This window comes from Canis lupus, chromosome 13, assembly GCF_048164855.1.
Source record: "Canis lupus baileyi chromosome 13, mCanLup2.hap1, whole genome shotgun sequence".
NCBI lineage: Eukaryota > Metazoa > Chordata > Mammalia > Carnivora > Canidae > Canis > Canis lupus.
Window position 1 is genome coordinate 30,895,935 of NC_132850.1, and position 22,029 is coordinate 30,917,963.

A 22,029-nucleotide genomic window follows, 5' to 3' on the forward strand; every position below is an offset into this window, starting at 1 on the left:
AAGAACCAAATCAAATTCCCTTATTCTGAACTAAAGTACTAAAGTAGTCCTCTGCAGTCTTGGTGCCTTAAGTAAGCAGGGGTTTTTAATTTTTCTTTTTTTTTTTCCTTTTTGTGGTTAAAGTAGAAAAGACTTTGTTTATAGGTTTCTTATTTTTTAAACCACGGAACTCTGGGATGCTTACCGCCACCACTTCTGTTTATCTCTATTTTCAGCTGAACTTATGTTTGCATTCTGTATTCAAGTTCTTATTTAGCTATGGTGACTCTTTTACGGCCACCCATGGTTCCCCCATTTTCATATACCTAATCCAACAGCGGAAGCAATCAACTTTTTCCAGCAAAATTCTCAAGTCTGAACTTACAATTTCTTACAGCTAAATCCTGGAAATCTCACAATCTAATCCTAGCCCAAAATTTGCCCTTTTAAAATTATGAAGACTTCACGGATAGCTGATCTGAACTTCTGTGCTACTATACTGCTGAAAAAACACATTTCTAAACATCTTGTAAATCTTATTTCATTCGCTATTTATTCTTGCCAAATTTCCTTGGAAGAAACTATAATCAATTCAGAGTTCTATAGTTTCAGTAATTTGCTTCAAGAGTTACATGTTAGGTTTTTAAAATTGTTAGACTTAATAAAGATAGATCTGAGGCCAAAGAAATTTTTTTTTAATTAAATATCAGCCAGTTTTTACCTGTCTGCCTGTGAGAGAAGGCCGTTTTGACTAGATCATCAAGCAGTTTTGTATTTTCTTTTTAACTGAATATAGTCAATGATTTGCAAAGAGAATGAAACACAGGAAACTCAGTATTTCATTTGTGAAATGATAGATCTGCTTCTTGACTCAAGATTATGACTGGGAATTGAGTGATTGAAGGCTGTAGGTTTCCCAAATGTAATTTTTCCCTTTACCTTAATAACAGGCGTTATTGTCACTATTCCTTAGCTTTCACAGACCATTTTAAGCTCAAATGGTTCTGTATAAATATCAACTCTCAACATTTATCAGAAGAATGTAAGATACAAATAATGTTCTCTACTAGCGGAAGAATGTGAAGAATTAGGAAAAGTTGATAAAGCCACACAGGAGGCCAAAGAAGTGAAGAAGTACCTCTCAAATTCTTTAAGTAAATATAATTTAAGGTTCCATTCACCTGCATATACATACAAAAAGAAATATACTCCTTGTTTTGAAAGGGAAAATCTGGGTTTTCCTAAACTCCAGACTCTCAATTTCTTATTTTCTTTCTTGGTAGCTTCCGTCTTACATTTTCTGGGTTAATTTCAGGAACTCTGGCTAAGACTACTGGAAAAGTATGCTCTCAAGTCCTATGTAACATGTATCATTTTAGAATGCTATCTGAATCAATGATTATGCATTGATAATTCTTGACCAGCTACCACGCCACCACCACTGAAGATTTGTTTAAAAGCTGTAAACTTCCTAAGGGATTTTAAAGCACCATGAACAAGTTAATGATTCAACTAAATGATTAAATAAAAGATATAAAAACTACTAAACTTAAAAGCATTTTAAACATAACTAGGAATAGGACTGCTTCCAAGACCAATAATGAAAGTATTTATGCACATTCTAAAACCACACCTAAATTTAAAATAGATAATATAGGAGTATATAAAATAGATATTATGTGATATAACACCTCTGGAGTCCCAGAAATGATAACATTTGAGACTTGGATGAACCTGTGTAGGTTAAAAATATCCTTAGGAGTTGCTGGGTCTGGCATGCTTTCTCTTCTCCATCCCCTGCTTCATTCAAGAAATTGTTCTGGTTTATTATCTGGAAGAATTTGACATGTTATTCTGCATAAGTCTTAGATGCAGAGGGAGTCTCTAAGAGCAGTCACCATTAGCTTTATGGAATTAGATGAAATTGCACAAAATGTACTATAACATTTCTTCATGCACACACTTGACACTACTCTCCACTTCACAGCTATATGTAGAAATGCCTGTGTGCTTCCTTAGTTGGCCTAAGGTAGATAACTACATTGTGGGAACTCACTACAAAGGAGTTGGGATAATGTACCTATTAGAGATTCTTGGGGAGAAAAGCACTGACTCATAAACCATGAGCCCTCTGAGGAATATTCACAAGAAGCATGCACCCAGTCTTCTAATCCAACTAATCTAATTACCAGCATTACCGCCCAGTTAGATTGTTTTTGTTTTCTTTAATGTGTGTGTCAAACCTCAGTCTTGCCAGAATTAGAGGTATGAATGCCCAGGGCACAAAGCCTTCTTTTCTTTCCTCCTGTGCTTCCAGCATTTACCTCCTGGCTAAGAAATCAAAAGAACCTAGAGCCATGCCATTAGAATCACAATAGTTTAGATCTGGAAGGAATACTGAAGACCACCTGCTCCAGTCCCACCAATTTCATAAATGGAAAAAAGGCCTAGAGCAATGAAGTGGTTTGTTCAAGGTTGTACAACAAATTTAAAACAGAAACATTAGAACATCTAGACTCCCCTAGTTCTTTTATCAGTGGTACAAAGCACATACAGCTGCAGTATTTTTTCTGCCAGGTTGACGTGAGTCGTATGGTCTCACATCTGGACCAGGAATACTGGTCTTTAGACTCAATTAAGAGAGCTCTTGGAAATGGCTCTTTCTGTGTCATTTCAATGAATTGAGTCGTTCTGAGGAAAATAAATTTCTCCAAGCCAGTTGTCACAACCAAACAGCAACTGCCAATTGCCTTTAGTGGACTTTCTTTATTCTCCTAATATTTACTCTTAGGGCTGGAGAACAGACACTCCCCTGCTACACTCAAACATTCCATGGCAGGCAAATTTCAAACATTTCTATAAAAGCACTTTGCAAAACAGTGTGTGCTTACAATCCTGGTGTGGAATCTCTAAAATCTTAACTCCCTTTTGGAGGAGCTGGGTTTTGTCATGATTTGGGCATCTTTCATTTTCTTGCTTGAATTAAAGTGATGCAGAAACCTCAATCTGATTAAGATGGTAATCAGCCCAAACACTATAAATATGTGTTGTTTCCCAGGGCAGGCCTATAAATGGTCCCTGAGCCAGACATAAAATAGCACAGTGGTGAAGGAACAGCATGGTGAGGTAAGGGCGGACGTGATGAACCAGAGGCTCAGTGTCTCGTCCCAACTATTAACACACTTTGTGATTCTCATCAAATCACTTAATCTATTCAGAGTTTCATGTTTCTCCATAATATAAAGGTGTCTGCTAATCTGTGCTAGCCAATATGTGAGCTATTAGACACCAATTGCTACATATCACTCAAAATGTGGCTAGCATGACTAAAGCACTAAAATTTTAATTTTACTTAATTCATTAAAATCAGTAAGATTCAGTGACTGGGAAAATTTTTTTTAAAGATTTTTATTTATTTATTTATGTATTTATTTATCTATTTATTTATTTATGGAGGGTGCTCACGTAAACTGGGGGAGGGGCAGAGGGAGACGGAGAGGAGAGAATCTCAAGCAGACTCTGGCTGAGCTTGAAGCCTCATGTAGAGCTCAATCTCACAACCCTGAGACCACCACCAGAGCTCAGATCAAGAGTCAGATGCTCAACCAACTGAGCTACCCAGGTACATATTTGGAAAACTTTACACATATGAATCTACACCTTCAGTTGTAAATTTTATGAAAATCTAAATCCAAATATTTCTGATTAAAATTTAATGTCTGCACTGAAACATGCTACAGGTATGTAATACACTGTGGATTCTGAGTATAAAAAAACAAAATATTCCATGAATTTATTTTGATAAGGTAAAAGGATATTTTGGATATAGGGCAATAAAAATTATTTTACTTACTCCCCTGTTCCTTTTTACCTTTTTAAAAAATGTGGCTACTGAATAATTAAGATTACATACATGGCTTTCCTTTTTTTTCTACCAGAGAGTAATAGTCTAGATATTCTGAACTGTGTCTTAATATAATCCACTTATTAAGATGGGCCCTGTAGTTTGAGTACACAAAAGAGCCACTTAAAAATAGTCTTTAATGTTATATTTAATTCATTTAACAATCTATACTTATTCCTTTTAAATAAATATGTTCTATTATATGGGAGGTAGAAGTGGATACGTACAGTGTCTACTTGGCAGATTTAACCTATTTCCAGAGGAAGTACTTCTAATCATAGAAGTTGACTCTCAGGATCCATATCTACAACTAGTGAATTTGCCCCGTGGCTAGAACTGATTAGATCACAGTAGACCTCTGAGCCAGTTGGGACTATTTGGAAAGTCTCTCCCCCAAGCTGGTAGATAATAGAAACTAAACAGTCTCTGAGCAGGTCTAAAACTGCAAATATATAAAGTTGGCAGTCTGGGGTAGCTACATTTCACCAGATGACTAGAACACAAAAAAATTCTTCACAGATAGAACAGAATAAGGCAGAGATGCAGAGATTCAGAGTGGAAAAGGAAAACCTGGTAGCTTCCCATCTTGGCTGGAATCTCTTTCATGAAGCCTGGCTGCATCCTTGCCCTTTTACTAGAATGCTGTTCTTTAGCATCCTTATAACTGGAATTTTTCTGTCTCTCCTTTTTCAAATTAAGTTTGAGTTCAGGGATCCCTGAGTGGCTCAGTGGTTGAGCACCTGCCTTCGGCCCAGGGCATGATCCTGGAGTCCCGGGATCAAGTCCTGCATCCGGCTCCCTGCATGGAGCCTGCTTCTCTCTGCCTGTATCTCTGCCTCTCTCTGTGTGTCTCTCATGAATAAATAAAATCTTAAAAAAAAAAAAAAAAAAAAAAAACGTTTGAGTTCATTACTGTTAGTGAGAACCAAAGAACTCTAAACAAATAAGATGGATTCCCTTCAAGATTTGGAAATCAGGACATTTTTTGCCAATAGTTAAATGTTTACTGGTTAGGAACTTTTGAGTAACACCTACCTGCTGGAATGGTGAAGAAATATACAGAGGAGAGAAAGATTTGATCCCTGATCTTTAGATAAATAAAACACAAGAGAAAACATAAAAACAAAATAATGATAGCATCTGACAAATGTATATATTCCAGATCTTGGGTTTTTCAGATCTTAATTATTTCTCACAACACTTTGAGACAAATATATAACACAATTTTAAACAGCTATGTACACAATATGTGATCAGATACCCAAAATGAACAGTTTCTGGACAAATTCTATAAAAATTCAGAGATGATGAACTAAAAGGTAAGGTCCACAGATCAGATACCATGATGGTACTGGTGACCACTGTATCCTCTGAGCGAAGCAGAGTAGGGGTGATTACAGTTTTAACTGGCCAAATGATACACATAAGAGAGAGCATAGTCGAACAGTAGGAAATAGCTCTGGGGAGAAAGGGGGACCTTACCCCAACCTTGGACGAGAGAACCATGAAGATGCTTTCAGCTGCAAAATACTGGATGATTCTGCAGGTAGAATTGGAATGAGTAGATGGAAGAGGAAAGGGCATATGTGGGTGCAATAAGGGAAATGGCACTGAGCGAAATCTTGGAGTTGAGAATAAGCGCGGTAATTTTAGGAGGCAGGGGTGCATTTTGCTGGGGTGGCAAGTTTGTGTTGGGGAATAATAGATATTAAGATGAGGTGGTTAGGATGAGGCAAGATTATGAAGAGTCATGAATATCAAAGATTCTGGAATTTGGCATTCAGCCTTTAGTCACTGGGACAATGAGAAAGTTCTTAAATATGGAAATGACTCAATGAAAGTAGTTTTAACAGAAGCCTCAAGGAAACCATGATTTCTAAAAAATGCATAATACCTTTTACCTAAGATTTTATTTTATTTTTTTAAGATTTTTAAAATTTATTCATGAGAGAGAGAGAGAGAGAGAGAGAGAGGCAGGGATACAGGCAGAGGGAGAAGCAGGCTCCATGCAGGGAGCCGGATGCAGGACTTGATCCCGGGACTCCAGGATCACGCCCTGGGCCGAAGGCGGTGCTAAACCGCTGAGCCACCTGCCCTAAGATTTTAAATAAAATGTACATATATCTGAAAAAAAAAAAAAGATAGCAATAATGTTGAGGTGCAGGTATTGTGTGAGGAGTTACAGGCACTCACCTCAACACAATAATCTTGTGGATTCTATTCAGGTCAAATTTGTGCCTCAAGGAAATTACAAGAGATTGCATGGGAATTTCTACCTCCTTCTTCACTTTTTTTTTTTTTTTTGCTACAAATCAGAAGGTTTTATTTCTTGTATGAAACCACACACACAAAATAAATAGTTCATATAAATAGGAAACTACATGATCTTAGCCATGCCTCCCACTGAGGTCCAGGCCAGGGGATAGGGACACAGGAATGGAGGGAGATGCCCCAACATGGCTCAAGGGTGTGGTCTGGATAGAGGAGACTGGTAAAGTCTGGGCAGGAGCAGGTGTGGCGGCCAGAGGAGGGGTAGGGTTCCCGCAGCGTGCCCAGGCCCTGGCCCGGGCAGCAGGGGTGAGACAGGGGCCCAGCTGCTCCTGGGCCTGGGCGATCCGCCGGGCGAAGCGACTACGATCCCGGGCGAGCTGCTCCCAGGGTCCGCGGCGGGAGGCCTGAGCCGGTCCTGCCCAGACAGCCAGGAGATGGACAGAGACTTTCTTGGAGAAACAGACCTTTCTGGCCGTTAGGGGAGTCTCAGGGTCGGGATGCCGGGTGGGGGTATGCAGATATGAAGTGCGTATCATTCATTAGGCACTGACGATACAAAACAGCAAACAGACAATCCCTGCCCTCGTGAAGTTTACAAGTCTAAGCGGAAGGTTATCAATGAAATAAATCCACAAATAAATGGAAAACTGCTACTTTGAAGGAGATCACAAAAAGAGTTTCCAGTTGGAGGATTTGGCTCCATGAAAGAAGAAAAGGAAGGTTCCCTTAAAGAAGTGAAATTGAAACCAAGAGTCCAGAGTTACTGGAATCAAAGGTCTGACCAGGTACAGAGGAAGCCATGCGCAGAGGAACAGTGCCCACAGGGGGACGCGTCAGGATGTGGGGCTGGAAGAGGATTTGGAAAGGTGCCCCATCATGAGAGTCTCAGGGGCCTTGCTTACAGAACACATTTTTTTTCTGCTTAAGAGTTATAGGCACACAGACATTTGAAATATATGAAGAAGGAAGGGTAAAGTAATCAGGTGTGTGTGTGTGTTTGTTTAATCACTGTCTACTCAATTAGAGTCAAAACTCGGGAGGCCTGGAGTGGCTCAGTGGTTGAGCATCTGCCTTTGGCTCAGGGCATGATCCTGATGTTCCAGGATCGAGCCCCACATCAGGCTCCTTGCATGGAATCTGTTTCTCCTCCATCTGCCTATGTCTCTGCCTCTCTGTGTCTCTCATGAATAAATAAATATAATCTTTATTTTTTTTTAATAAATAAAATCTTAAAAAAAAAAAACAGAAGAGGGGTCAAAATCTCAATTGTTAAGTCCTGGAATGGCAAGGGAGGAGCAAGGGAACCTGAGGCAGTAGGGCCAGGCAGAAGATGATGAGAAGAGTTAAGAACTGGAATCCTGCACACCCGGGGAAGGATGCTGCCAAGGGAAGGTGGCCTGTAGGATTATGGTTAGATTGATATTACATACTGCCAGTGACTTCTTTGTTTAACCTTGCCTTTAAAAGGAATTGAAAAGATTCCTTTTAGAGGAATCTTTTAAATCAAAGATTTAAATATCTTGGTTATTGCTAATTTTGGTTATTGCTTACGTGACGTAAAGACTGGTTGAGGTAAGAATCATCAATAGATGCTAAATTTGGGGGAGAAACTTTGATGAGGAACAGTGCATGGTCTTAAAACATCTCCCTCAAATGTTGCTTAGGAGTTCCTAATGAGTAAATACATAGAAATACTGGAACACTTTAACCAGGTGGTCATAACAGCACCGTGAGGAGAAGATGGACACTGAGTGTCTGTGTGTGTGAAAACCTCAGGATGTTTCATCACTTATGTAGCATCATGGCCTGAAATACATAATCTTAATGTAATCATTAAACATCAATCAAAGGTTTCAAAGATATACATTTTACTTAAAGGGGATGGCTGTATTACTCAAAAATTTCAATGTCATAGGGACAAGAGAGAGGCTAAAGAACTCCTAAAGCAGATAAAGAGACATGAGATATTTATACAAACTTAGTGGGCTTAGAGTAACACAAATTTATTATTTTACCATTCCTGAGTTCAGAAGTCTAACACAGATCTTACTAGGCCCAAATCAAGGTGCTTACATGGGCTGGGTTTCCTTTAGGGGCTCTCCAGGAGAATTCCTTGCCTTGCCGTTTCTAGCTTTGAGGCCACCTGCATCTCTTGGCCTGTGGCCCCTTGCCGCATTTTCAAAGCCAACAGTGTAACATTTTTTAATCACTCTCTCTGGCTCCCACACTCCTGCTTCCCTCTTATAAGGATTCACAAGGTTAAACTATGCCCATCTGGATAATCCCAGATAAACTGATCCCCAAATCCTTAATTACATCTGCAAAATTCCTTTTACCATGTAAGATGCTATATTCACAGCATGGGACATCTTTGGGGAGCCATTATTCTGCCTATCATACTAATGTCAAATGCAAATCATTATCCTAGACTGGATCTTGTACTGGAGGAAAATAAATACTAAAAAAAAAAAAAAAAAAAAAAAAGATAAAATTTAATAAAACTGAAATACAGCCAGTAGATTCAAATATTTTGGTTATTGCTAAATTTACTGAAGCTGACAACCAGATTGTGGTTATGTAACAGAAAATCCTTTACTTAGGAAATACACACTTAAGTATTTAGGAGTAAACCGCCATTATGTATACAAATGACTCAATGAGTTTAGAAAACTAACAACACACATCTGTGCAGAGAAAGCAAGCATTTAGTAAAGCAAATGAGGCAAAATGTTAAAAAGAGATAAATATGGATTAGAGTTTGTGAGTATTCTTAGAATATTCTCATAAATTTTCTGTAAATTTGAAATTATTTCCAAATAAGTTAAAACTGATAAATCTAAAATTAAAACCGATCATTTTCTTTTTACTCAAATACTATAAGCAAGTCATCATTTATATCATTTTATAAACATTAGAATGACTGCAGATGTGTGGTACAAATTCAGCAACCCAATTTTTGCTGAGCCACCTAGGTGTACCAAAACCCAGGGCCTCCTTTTTTTTCCTTCTTCTTTTTTTCAGAATTTAATTAATTAATTAATTAATTAATATTTATTTTTTTCAGAATTTATTTTTTTAAAGTAATCTCTACACCCAACACGGGGCTCAAACTCACATTCCCAAGATCAAGAGGCGCGTGCCCTACTGACTGAGCCAGCTAGAGGCACCCCCTATAACCACTATAGTGTTAACTGATTCAGGCAAGCATTATCCATAGATGCTAAACTCACAGAGTGAAAGATTCTTGGGGAACGATACTCACAAAGTTTCAAAGTACTACCCCACAGGACTCTTTGTTTTTAAAATTGAAGTGAAATTCACATAACATGAAGTTAATAATTTTAGAGTGCACATAATTTTAGAGTGTATTAAGTACATTCACTCTGTTGTGCTGGTCTTCCTGTGGTAACATTACTGGCAAATAGAAGGATCAGAAACATTTAGGATTCTTAAGGTTAGTGACTTAAAATTCTAACAGTCCGGCAATATGATAGTTTCAAGAGTTTAAAATAGAATTGGTAATTATCACTGGATTTAAATGCCAACTGGTTGGTCACACCCTGCTATTAGTGAGAGAGAATCCGCTAGGTAATTTCTAGAAGGTCTCTTAGAAAAATACTCCTTACCCCCATCCCACCCCCATTCATAGGAGTATTTAGCGGATTTTTAAAGCAAAAGCGCAACAATGAACTGTATTCTATTCTAGAGCCTTCTTTTTTTTTTTTTTTAAAGATTTTATTTATTTCTGCTCTGTGCCTCAAGCAGAATTTTATTGCTTTGGCCCCAGAGAATCTTTCTGGTACCCATTCTGATTCCTACTCCGCCCTCTATTGTTTAAAAACAAAAGATAAGGCAGCTGGGACTCTGACCAGTGACAAATCATCACTGGGAAACTCCACTGGTCTTGGCAGAAACTAACATTTTAAAATAAGGGTAAAACAAAGCGTTAAGACCCCGCTTCTCCCCAAAGCCTTATGCACGGGCTTATTTTTCTTGCCAACTGTGGTAGCCGAGAACAAAGTTTCTCCAGTTGTGCCAGGACAGTATGCCAAGTTCAAATAATAGTGGACTTTTCTCAATTACAGAAACAAGAAAAAAAATATGGCAATGAATTAGCTTTATTTTTACAAGTTTGGCTCTTGCTACCACCAGCCCATACTGAAATCTGTGATTTGGCACAATCTATGATTATACCAGCACAACATAATTTATTTTGTTACTTTTAGTTTAACATTAAGAGCTGCATGATTTCTTTAAGTTTGGCAATCATAGATCTAAATGCTTCTACAGTCAGGAGCATGGTGCATCTTTATTACTTAAATGTTTCACTTAGAACACCTTCCCTTGCTGTTGTAATTATTTGGAAACTTGCATTTGATAACCCAAGGTTAAATGTCAGCTGACTTGGGGTTTCTTTTTAAGACTGTCACTTTTTAGTTGTATAACTTTGGGCAAAACACTTGTAAACCCCAGTGTGTCATTTGTAAAACAGAAATCACACAAATCATAAGTAGCTATCTTGACTTCCTGGTAGGGTTTTTTTAATCATCCGAGGAGATAAATATGTGAGATCATTTTGAAAATTTAAAAAAGCATTATATAAAAAGGCCCAACCATCCCCCTCACCTAGTTATTATTAAAGTTTTTTTGCACATAAGACTAGGTGATGTGTTTGTTATTTAAAGCATCTGGTAAAGTGCTGCCTCCACAGTTTTTCCTAAACAAATACTGTACTTGCTGCCTGAGTAATTGAGTGACAAGATTAATTAAATTTCAGGCTGCTATGATTTTACATTCCCCCCTAATTCAATGGGATAGACACTGACCTTAACTTGAAGATATCTAGTTCAACATGATGCAACAAGTTCTAGGGAACTTTAGATAGTTCATGCTAACTAAAATGCTTAGTACTTTCCTAAGGAAAAGAAATAGGTCGCTGACGTTCTCTTGACATGATAACTTAGGGTCTTTGAAAGACTTTTTAAGCACAAGCACTTAGTGATGTGCTTAGCATGCTTAAACTGGTAATAATTTTGATTGACTAACCCACAAAAAGTACTCAAGGCCTAACACAGCTTGTGCGCAGTGGATTTGTAATAAGTACTTCATAAATCATAGAAAGAGGTCTACTTGCAGAGTAACCCAAATGATTTTAAATTAACTCAGGGAACACAATACAGCAGTTGAAAGGAACCAACACGGATTAGCACATTACATGTCAAATGTGTGTTGCAAAATATTAGCAAGTTGCAAAGTGGTATATACAGTATAATGCTATTAAGCACGAAAATACAAATATAGGATCTTATGTGTATGAGTGCAGATTTGCAGTAAATGTAAAAGAGCAGCTATGTGTTGCTGCATTCAACTCAACTCAAGGTGATACTATCCTCATGCCAGGCCTTGATAACATGCGGTGGGATGAAAAATTTCAGTTCAGAATACTTGTTTCTAACAGTCAAATTGTCTGTAAGAGACAAAGTGGGGACCAGTGGAGATAGGAGAGAGGCCATACCGGGGTCTTTAGTAATATTTATAATGTTTGATTAAAAAATACATTTGAAGTAAATATTGCACCATGGTAAAGTTTAACAAGGTTATGGGATAGGTACATAGGCATCTCTATGCTTCCAGGATTCCTTCATGTATGAATTCTGATCATTTGTAATCAGAAAAATAATTTAAATTTCTTGGTTGCAGTAATACAGGTATATTTATAATCATAATCTCATTTATATTGTAAGTTTCTAAGAATCTATTGACTAATAAATTCTTAGATAAAATATATTGTGATCTGAAATTAAATAGGAAAGAGACTTAATAAAGGATCTTTTCAGGTATGCAAAGAATTTGCATAATTTTACACTCAAGCCTTTTTTTAGGAGGAAGCTAAAGGAAAGGGAGAAATCTGTGGCCAGCTCTAAGGAAGATGATCTTATTTACTTTAGAAGTACAGGTCTAGGACACATGTGCTGAAAGGCTTATCTCTAAGTAAAGTTTAGCAGTTATTTGAGGATAAATCCATGCAAGTCAAATTCCAAGGATACTTTCTTCAAATACTGACAATTAGCTAACTCCTAAATGGCAGATCATTTCCTGTCTCAGTAGAATGATCCCATCTCTTTTGTCAGCTCTTTTGTCAGATAATTTCCTGTCTCAATAGAATGATCCCATCTCTTTTTGTTAGCTACTAAAAAGAAACTCAGAAATGTACGGTTTACGTACCAAAACATCCATCCCGGGGACATATTTGAGGGCTATCTTATAGTCTTTTGGAAGATTTGCCACCTACAGAGACCAAAACAAGAAGAAAAGAAAAAAGGGAAAAATCCATGAGAAAATTCATATATATCACTCATACTGTTTTTAGTGGGAGAAAAACACATACAAACCTGTTATATTGTTTTTGAGTTATCACTGAATTTCAATATTTACGTAGTGATTTTCCATTCTTGACTTACCTTTGTAATCAAAGGCACTCTCCAAAAATAAAGTGATAATGCAAGTCTTTAGATTCCAAATTCGGTAATGAATAGAGGTATAATCCAGTGAGTTTTAGAAACATCTAAATTTAATTTCTACCCGTGGTCTTAGAATTCCTTTCCAGTTTCCTACTGTTTCACCAATGAATCAGCAATACAATGTTTTGTTTTGGGTTTTTTTTGATCAATGATTCTTAAAGTGATGTATTAACATCACCAGGGAACTGCTAAAAAATGCAAATTACCAGGCCACATCAGCTCTACTAAATCTTACTTATGTTCTCCAGGTGATTTTGATACAAATTTGAGAACTTGTTGATCCTAGGAAAAAAAGGTCTGTGAAACCTCAAAAGAACACTACCACTCAAGAGATGCAAATACTTTCTAATTTAAATAATTTGTAAAGACTCCGTTCTGTAAAATAACTCAATCTCCTTACGGAGGCCTGAACCTTGGAAATGTCTCAAATATTTACCTAGCTTCTTTTAAAGGCTTTTTAAAAGTGTCTAACACATTTCCATCAGTCATTGTGGCATATATTGAACAAATACCTGATTTGGAACCAAATCTAAATTCTATACTTTGATTTCTTTCACCTGTAAGATGGAAACGAAAGTACCCATGTCAAAAAGACAATTTCCAAAATGAGATAACTGAATGTGCCAAACACATCATAAATAATCTGTATTCTATCTTGAGAGATATACTGGCAACTGACTTTCAAGGTATATATATCCTGGTATATTACAGAGTTCTAGGTTCCCGTATCTCCTTTCCTCCATATAGCACCAGCTCTGTCATACAATCACAATTACGATTTCCAGCTAAATATAGCTAACATCTGATTTAGACTATTGAGTCTTAAGAGAATATATGATGTAAAAAAGTAGTTTTGCACTATTCCATCTTGCAGAAGTCTACCTTATTTTCCCCTTCATCCTTTCTCTGAAAACTTTGCTCTTCTCCATATTTTTTTAAAGATTTATTTATTTATTCATGATAGAGAGTGAGAGAGAGAGAGAGAGAGAGAGAGAGAGAGAGAGGGGCAGAGACACAGGCAGAGGGAGAAGCAGGCTCCATGCAGGGAGCCCGACACAGGACCCGATCCCGGGACTCCAGGATCATGCCCTGGGCCAAAGGCAGGCGTTAAATCGCTGAGCCACTCAGGGATCCCTGCTCTTCTCCATATTAAGCTAGGACCTTGCTCATGTTTGCTGGACTAGGTCACCTCTTACAAATTTATAACACAATCTGTATGTTTCTTCTTGGCCATGCTAATAGCTTCTAGAATCTGAGAACAATTTTGGGGGAAAGAATACAGGCAAAGGCATAAGTAGTCAAAAGGGAGCCAATGTAGTAACCAATCCCTTTGTGCTTACTACCATTCTACCTCCAATGGTACCACCTCACACTCATCTCAGTCTCGGGTCTAATATATTCTGAATATGTTATCAGGCACTATGTTCATAGGAGTACATGCTGCATAGTCACATTCAATCTTCCAATCTCTGTGACATATTTCTCTATTAACTTGAGGTTCAAATAGGTCAAGCAACTAGACTAAGGTCGCACAGCTACTCATGTAAAGTATGGACTAGAACTCAGATCTCTGACAACACAGCCTCCCTTGTCTCTTTTGTTCTATTAAACATTTCATCTACTCTGTGCACATTTGTCCTGGGTACTAGATCCTCTCAAATTTCTGACCATGCTTCCATAATTTCTTTTGTCTTTTGGATTTTCATCTCCATCTTTGAAAAGCAAAATGACCCACTCACTTTATGTAAGCTCTGCTAGCAAAGACAGCTGATGCTTTTACAGGTATAAAAGCTGAAATTGGACTGAGCAGCAACACTTTATTATGTTATGAGCCAACCGTGTAAGTGAAAGTCATTCCAGATGGAGAAGCATGATAAAAAGTGGCAGTTGTTCTGAATACAGCTTGCTTGACAATCTAGACCCTCCTTAAGGAGGGAGTCTATCGATCTATATAAAATTGACAGAATTAGTATTCAGAAAACTTAGGACCTGAGTGTATACATAAACCTAATGAGCAGAATAAAATGTTAGGGATATGGCCAATTCCATTTTTTTTTTAGTAATTTACATACAAAACCCAGTTCAAAGAAACCTTACTGAACCACACTGAAATCTCCATATCTTACAACTTGGTGCGGTGGTGGTGGTATATAATAACAATTTCTGCATTAAATTGATTTACTGATATTTAATTCCTGGTGGAAGAAAATACTAGTTTCAAAAAATGCTTTATAATTTATAACAAGTTTTCATATATAGTCTTTGCCATAACCTCATGAGACATATATTTTTAAGCCTGTCTTATAGATGAAGACATGGAGGCTCACAGGGGCTATTATTTCAAGGTAGTGGGCATCAGGACTTTCTGATGGAGGGAGGATACAAACTTGGCCCTGTGTGCTTGGCTCAGCACTGTCATCTACAGAGTAGTCTCCCTTTATTACTTTCTTGGCTTACATTGGTTCCTTTCCAATTACATTTGGAAGAGAACTTAGAAGTCAAGTTGTAGATTTTTATGGTTGCTTCATGAATTATTACAGGACTTTCTGAGCACTTAGAGTGTGTTGAAGAGCCCTCAGAAAGCACAGGTAACTGTGATTAAATTCAGCTTCTTTGATGTACACTGATCGCTATAGAAAGTTTGGCAGTGTAGAGGGAAGGAGCCTTTGGCCTGGAATTTAGAAGACGTTCCTCTGAGTTTCAAGTTTGATGTAGGAGCCATAGTAGAGGTTCTGGGGACACACTCTTCTGGTTGGATCCAGGCCTTAACATATGTTAACTCAGATCATGGGCAAGTTATTTAATCTACTTTAGCCTTAATTCCGACATGTATAAAATGGGAATCATAACAAAACCTAGCCAGTGAATTTATAAAGACTAATAACTAAGAAACTCATTTAAAACACTTAGTGCTTAAGCATGGTATGTATACGAAGAAGAGTTTATTAATTCCAAGAGAGTGGGATATTCTAGGTAGATGAGGTGACACAGGCAAAAACAAAGAAACAGGAAAGCACAAGTGTGTTTGGGAGACTATGGACAGATAAATCAGGCTCTAGCAGGTAAAGGATAGGAAATATGCCAAGAAAGCTACACTAGAGAAGGACTTTAATGTTGGGCTAGCAGGAGGCCCAATGGGAAGCAGTGAAGTTCAGTAGAACATGTCCTACCACCAAAACCCTACAAACAAGTCATTTCTGCCTCATTTCCTCTCTGTTAAACTTCTTGTCTGTAAAATAAAGGGAGTGAACTGGATAATTACCAAAAATTCAGTCTGATCAAACTCTCTCATGGAAGTAGTGGTGCTACACTGACTGTCCAGCAAGGAGGAGGGATCAGGATAGTAAATTCAGGAACATTGGTCTGGAAGGATGGATTGCATCAAGGACAGAACAGAGACCAAGAAAAGTTTAGGAGACCACTGGAAAAGTGCTGAACATGTATTAAATATTTATACAGAGACTAGAAGCTGAGAAATCAGAAATGAGGTTTAGAGTCTAGGGAAGTAGCCTGTTGATAGGGTTAGATGGATAAGTAATCAAAACTATAGATTTTGAAAATAAATGTAATTCCAGTAAAATAAGTTCAGGGGAAAAAAAAAAAAAGAAAAAAGGAATGTAATTGATGGAAAACTCTACTACCAAAAGCCAAATTATCCCAATGAGCTTTTGTCGTTTGGAGTATGAGGATGTCAATACTATGCCGGATTGTAAAATGCATAAAATTGGAAAAACAAGTCACTTTATGATGGGTTCAGTCTATCAGATGGGCCCCATTGGGTGTCTTTAAGATTGACCATACTCAGTGACACTGGGAAAAACAAAAGCAAAACAAAACACATAAGGGAATGGCATGTGGAAATGCTGAAAACTTTGCCAAGACAAAGCCTTCTTATGCCAAACAGACACTGGCTGCAACCATGTCCTAAAGGTATTTGGACTCTGGAGCAAAAGGACTCAAAGAACAGTTAATGCCCTCCCTACATCACTAATCTAAAATCTTTGGATCTCATGATTCAAGTATCATTGAAGTCTCTAAATCTCATAAAATCAGTGGCTTCTAGGACATCTTTGCTGAGACACTTACTTGTCTCAGTTATTTCTGAGTGCAAGATATGAATCAAAATGCAGTCGTAGTACCTCCTGATTCCTTTGACACTGTACAAAAATGTGGGCATAAGTGAACATCTCTGGGGAAAGAGTCTCAGCAGTTTCCAGAGTCTCAGCAGACCCAGAGAAGTATAAGAATCACTGCTATGGAGGGGGGCAAAAAAAAAAAAATCTATGCTTATATTTAAATATCCCAGCTCACTCATATACAAGAGCTTAGCTGGTTTTCAGAAAGAACACAGGAGAAAGCTTTTCATTTTTTAAAAAATTTTTCCTTTTAAGTCATCCTCTGTTAATACTAACAATCTAACTCATCAGGACAATGGTCTTTAGTTTTCAAAGGTATTTTTTTTTTTTATCATAACACAATCAGCGATTAACAAAATTAAGATGACAACTTTACAAGACTTTCCTGAGTCTTCTCAGTGAAGAATACCTAAATAAAGTTAGGGGACTCATCTTCCTCCAAAAAAATAATAAAAAGATAAAGATTTTCAAAAGAAAGTTGATAAGAACATCTACAATATGATCACTTCCTATTCATAAAGTGACTACTACCTAGGAAATAAAATTCAAGAGGTTACAATGATAATTCTTAAAACTGCAGTTGACATTTACATCTTAAATTCAGACATCATAAATTATGAACTATCTTCTTGTGTTCCAGACAGGAAGTTATGGGTTCGAACTTCTCTACTCAACTTCCTATTTCCAGATAGGGATGCTCAGGTTACTTATCACTAGGTCTCAGCTTCCTAATCAATAAGCTCGAGGTAAAAATAATTACCTCCTAGGGTTGTAATGATTAGAGGACAGAATCCATATAAAATGCTTTGCATGGCACCTGGACACTCACACAGTAACTACTGCTTTAAAAAGGAGCAGGAGACACAGTACCTAAGTGGTTCATCCAAGGAAGAATGATTTTTTTTCTTCACAATAAAGACTGCCATGCATGGTAATATAGCAGGACATTTAGCTGTATAAGTATTAGCCTTTTACAAGTATTATTTCTGATATATTTCTGTCCTTTTTTTGAATACTGCAAGTCTAAAATTTAGTGTTAAATAGAAAAGGAAATTTCTACCAACCGTAGGAGAAGAAATTAAAATGCTGAGTAAAGTAATAAACTTTAAAAATTATCCAACTGTCAAACCACTGTTCTTCAAAGGTCCAAAGTAGAAAAAAGAAAAACCAACCCCCCAAAACTGGGTGAGATCTTTTTTGTTTGTTTGTTTGTTTGTTTAAAGAGAGAGAGAGAACATAGGCATGGATAGGCAGTAGAGCAGAAAGAGAGAGAGAGAGAGAATCTTAAGCAGGCTCTACGCCTAACCTGGAGCCTGACTGGGGCTCCCTCTCACAACCCTGATATCATGACTTGAGCCAAAATCAAGAGTTGAATGCTTAATTGACTGAGCTGCCCAGGTGCCCATAGAATCTCTGCTTTTATTTATTTTTTATTTTTAAAGATGTTATTCATTTATTTAGAGAATACAAAGTAGGGCAAGGGGCAGAGAGAGAGGGGGAGAGAGAATCTCAAGCAGATTTTGCGTCAAGAGCAGAACCAGACATAAGGGCTCCATCTCATGACCCTGAGATCATGACCTGAGCTGAAATCAGGAGTTGGACACTTAACTCACTGAACTACCTAGGTGTCTCTGAAAGCTCTGTTCTTAAAGAGAAGATATGCTTAGAAAAGCTCTGAATTCATCTAGAAATGGGAAGACTCAGAGACTCAAACTTCATTTTAATGCAGTGGTAATTCTATTTGAAGAACATTATACTCAGGATAAAAATCAGAATTATTCAAAACTGTCCAAAGTGAAATTTACCAGAGATATTTTTATAATCTCCCATTATGTTAAACTCTAAAAGTCATGTGTTAAAATAAGTGCCTATCATAAGACCAGGAAAACCATGAATTGCGGAGCTTTCATTCTATTCTGATTTGGAGGTCCTTTATAAGATGGGGCTGGGACAGCAACCTGCCTTACACATTTTGAGGAAGACAAACAATTACTCAATAGATATTTTAAAACAAAACAGGTTTTTAAAAAGCAACAGTCACATTTAATTAAATTCCCCCAAATGAAAGAAAACTATGATCACAAATGAAGGCAACAGTACAAAGAACAAAAGGGGAAACCAATTTGAATGGTTTCAATATTTGGATGCCTCCTTTTATGAATGCAACCACTAAAAGCTGCAGCCTAATTGTCCCATAGATCTAAGTTTTTAAAGTTTGTTTCATCCTCTTCCCAGATACTTGACCCTTTCTTTAGGTAGTCTGAGTTTGCCATTTAAAACAAGTCCTGCAACATTTTTCAGAAACCAAGCAAAATGTTCTGTAAATAGATGAACTGTTATGCTGGGCAAACATGCCAGAAGGATTTCAAATGAAAACCATGGGGACTTTAGGGGCAGCACACAGTGTCCAAGAAGAAATTAAAAACACAAAAAAATGACAGTAAGGTCATAAATCATGTGCTTCTGTGACATGCAAATCACCCCAAGCAAATAGGCTTCAGGTTTGTGGGCACAGTACCAGTTGCCACCTAATGCAGAGATAGAACTGGTAGAGACTGCAAAGAAATGATTTCAGTCAAAGAGATTACTGGGGGAGCACAAGGTAAAAAGGTACTGTCAACCTACTTTGTTTCTCTCAAATAGAATGTACCAAGGTTATGCCTGCAGAGCAAATCCCTCTTGTTCTGTACAACCTCCTGAGTTGGATATAACTGAATTACTCTAAAAGGTGCAACCTAACAAAGTATCATTGTGGAATTAAAGAATTTCAGAGCTGGAAAGGGCCTCCCAAGTTATGGGATTCAGTAGTTCTCTTTTTGGGGGGGTATCACCAGCTTCTCTGGGAAGATGAAAACTTAGAAATTCATATAAGGTGCAAGTAGGCACAATTTGGAGTTCCATTTGCAAGCGCTCAAAGTCTATGAATCCTAGATTAAGAATTACTGATCGTGTCCCTGTTCCTCATTTTAAATTCCAGAAAGTAAATCCCTGAACCTTTCTGGGATTCATTTGTCCAAGTTCACACAGCAAGGTAAAAGGAGAGCTGATGTTCAAGTAACTCAGTACTCCTGACTTCAAGATGCTCTGCTCCACTGCACCTTAGAGAGACGCCGTGATTATCTGTATCCACAGAACTATGAAGTCACTCACATTGTTGTCTGAATTAGCAAATTAATGAATTTTAGGCTAAGGATGAGAAGAGTTGTTTTTTTGTTTGTTTTTGTTTTTCCCCCAAAATGGAAAAAACTCAACATTAGAAGTATGATGGCCTAACCAGTCCTGGCACTTCTATGTGAATCCCTATCACCTAGGATGTTTGTGGGAAACATTAAGGTTCCTACACCCCATCTTCACAAGCTGAGACTCAGTATTTCTGCAGTAGAGCCCTGACAGCTGTACTTTTAATAAGTATCCTAAAACACTGTAATTGAATGATTCTCAAATTATACCCTACAAATGCTAGTTTACAACAGTGACTTCCAATATTTTTTTCAGAAGCTCGATTCTTTTTTCAAATCAAGTCTTATTTGGAAATCCAGAGACAAATGAAGGCAGAGTGGCTGCATGGGCTCTAGGAGCCAGTTTGAAAACCACAGTTGTAGAAGACACAGTGCTGGTAATGGGACCAGGAGCTGGTCTTCACCATTCCTGAGTCTCAGTTTCCTCATTTATAAAATGGTTTGTCCAGACTGTCTGTAGATATCCTTTTATCTCCTGTATCTTCTGATCCCATAACACCACCACCACCACCACCACTACTACTAGCTAATATTTAGCAGGCACTTGTTGTGTTCCTAAACACTGTTCTTATAAGGATTCAATCCTTATAATCACTCTATAAAGTACTATTAATTTTAATACTGATAAGGAAACTGAGATCCAAAGAAGTTATAGGACAATAACTGTGATAGGAAATTTATATATGCATTCTCTTATTTAATTTATAAGACAAAATTGGGAAGTAGAAACGGAGATTTAGAAAGGTAAATACTTAATGTCAAAAACCTGGGATTTAAATTCAGGTCTACCAAATCCCAAAATCCATTCCTTAACCAACATATTGGCAGAGGTTGCTGCTATGTTGTAACAGGAAATCTTTTAAATGGCATCCATGTATGTGTTGTTATTGTGGTATTAATGATATACATTCATATTTTTATGGAGATGATTTATCTCCCAAACTAGATTATGAACATTTTGAGGTCAGGGATTATTCTTCTATTTCCTACTCTCTGAAATATGGGTTGTGAATTATATAAGTCTTTATTCAATTAGGAGTTATCTGAGTCCTATTTTATTTTCTCACAACCCTGAGATCATGACCTGAGCCCAGGACCAAGATTTGGATGCTTAACCAACTGAGCCACCCAGGCACCGAGTCCCATCTTTTATTAACTTGATTTTTTTTTAATAATCCAAACTAAAGATACTAATTTCACTAGATCAACTCTTGAAATTAAAAAATTTCCCTGAGTCAGTTGCTGGAAGGGAGAAAAAAACCCAAAACAAAACAAAAAAACAAAACCACCCTCTTTCTTTCAGCCTAATGATTTCACATTTGCCCTTGGGGTGAGGAATTATCTTTTAGTGTCAATATTATTAAGTATCTCTTTTCTAAGCTCTTCTTTCTCAGTAATGCTTCTTGGCATTTTTCACTATATCAGCTGATAGGTAACAGACTGAAAATAAGCAGGTGGTTTAAAGACAAAGATGGAAAATATTGGAAGGTGTCTGTAATACCTACTTATGCCACTTGAAAATACTGGTTTGACATTCCACAGGACGTAGTGTTAAGTAGTATTTGTTAAACACTTAGCAAGTAATAATGCATTTAGTCATTTTTCTTAAATACTGTATTAATTTTTGGATATTCTTGGCCTGTGGTCAAATACACCATCATCTTTGAACTATGATTCACTGCCAATATACTTGACATTTGTTCCTTAGGACTACTGCAGAATCTCCACTGTTCATCCTCAGCTCCACAGTTATACCAGCAGCCCCATGAGAGCTGCAATTTCCCAGTTGTGACCTACTTTAAGCATATTTTTGAGATTCATGTTAATCTAACATCCATATAAATTTATGTAACATAGATAAAGCTAGTCAAAATAAGAATTGGGACTAAATTAGGATCAAGACACTTTGGTCTCCAAATTTTGACTGAACAGACTGTCTAGAGGAGTAATTCTTACATCTCCTTTCAGAAATTTCTTTA

At 37.3% G+C, this 22,029-nt stretch overlaps 1 protein-coding gene across 2 annotated transcripts in view; it reads right to left on the minus strand.

The window, feature by feature from the left end:
• Positions 1 to 22,029, minus strand: part of KITLG (KIT ligand) — an 85,100-nt gene that overhangs the window by 27,395 nt on the left and 35,676 nt on the right. For both annotated transcript variants that reach the window (XM_072773016.1, XM_072773017.1), the window contains exon 3: positions 12,380 to 12,442. In XM_072773016.1, coding sequence (XP_072629117.1) covers positions 12,380 to 12,442 — 63 coding nt within the window. The remainder of the gene's footprint in view (positions 1 to 12,379; positions 12,443 to 22,029) is intronic.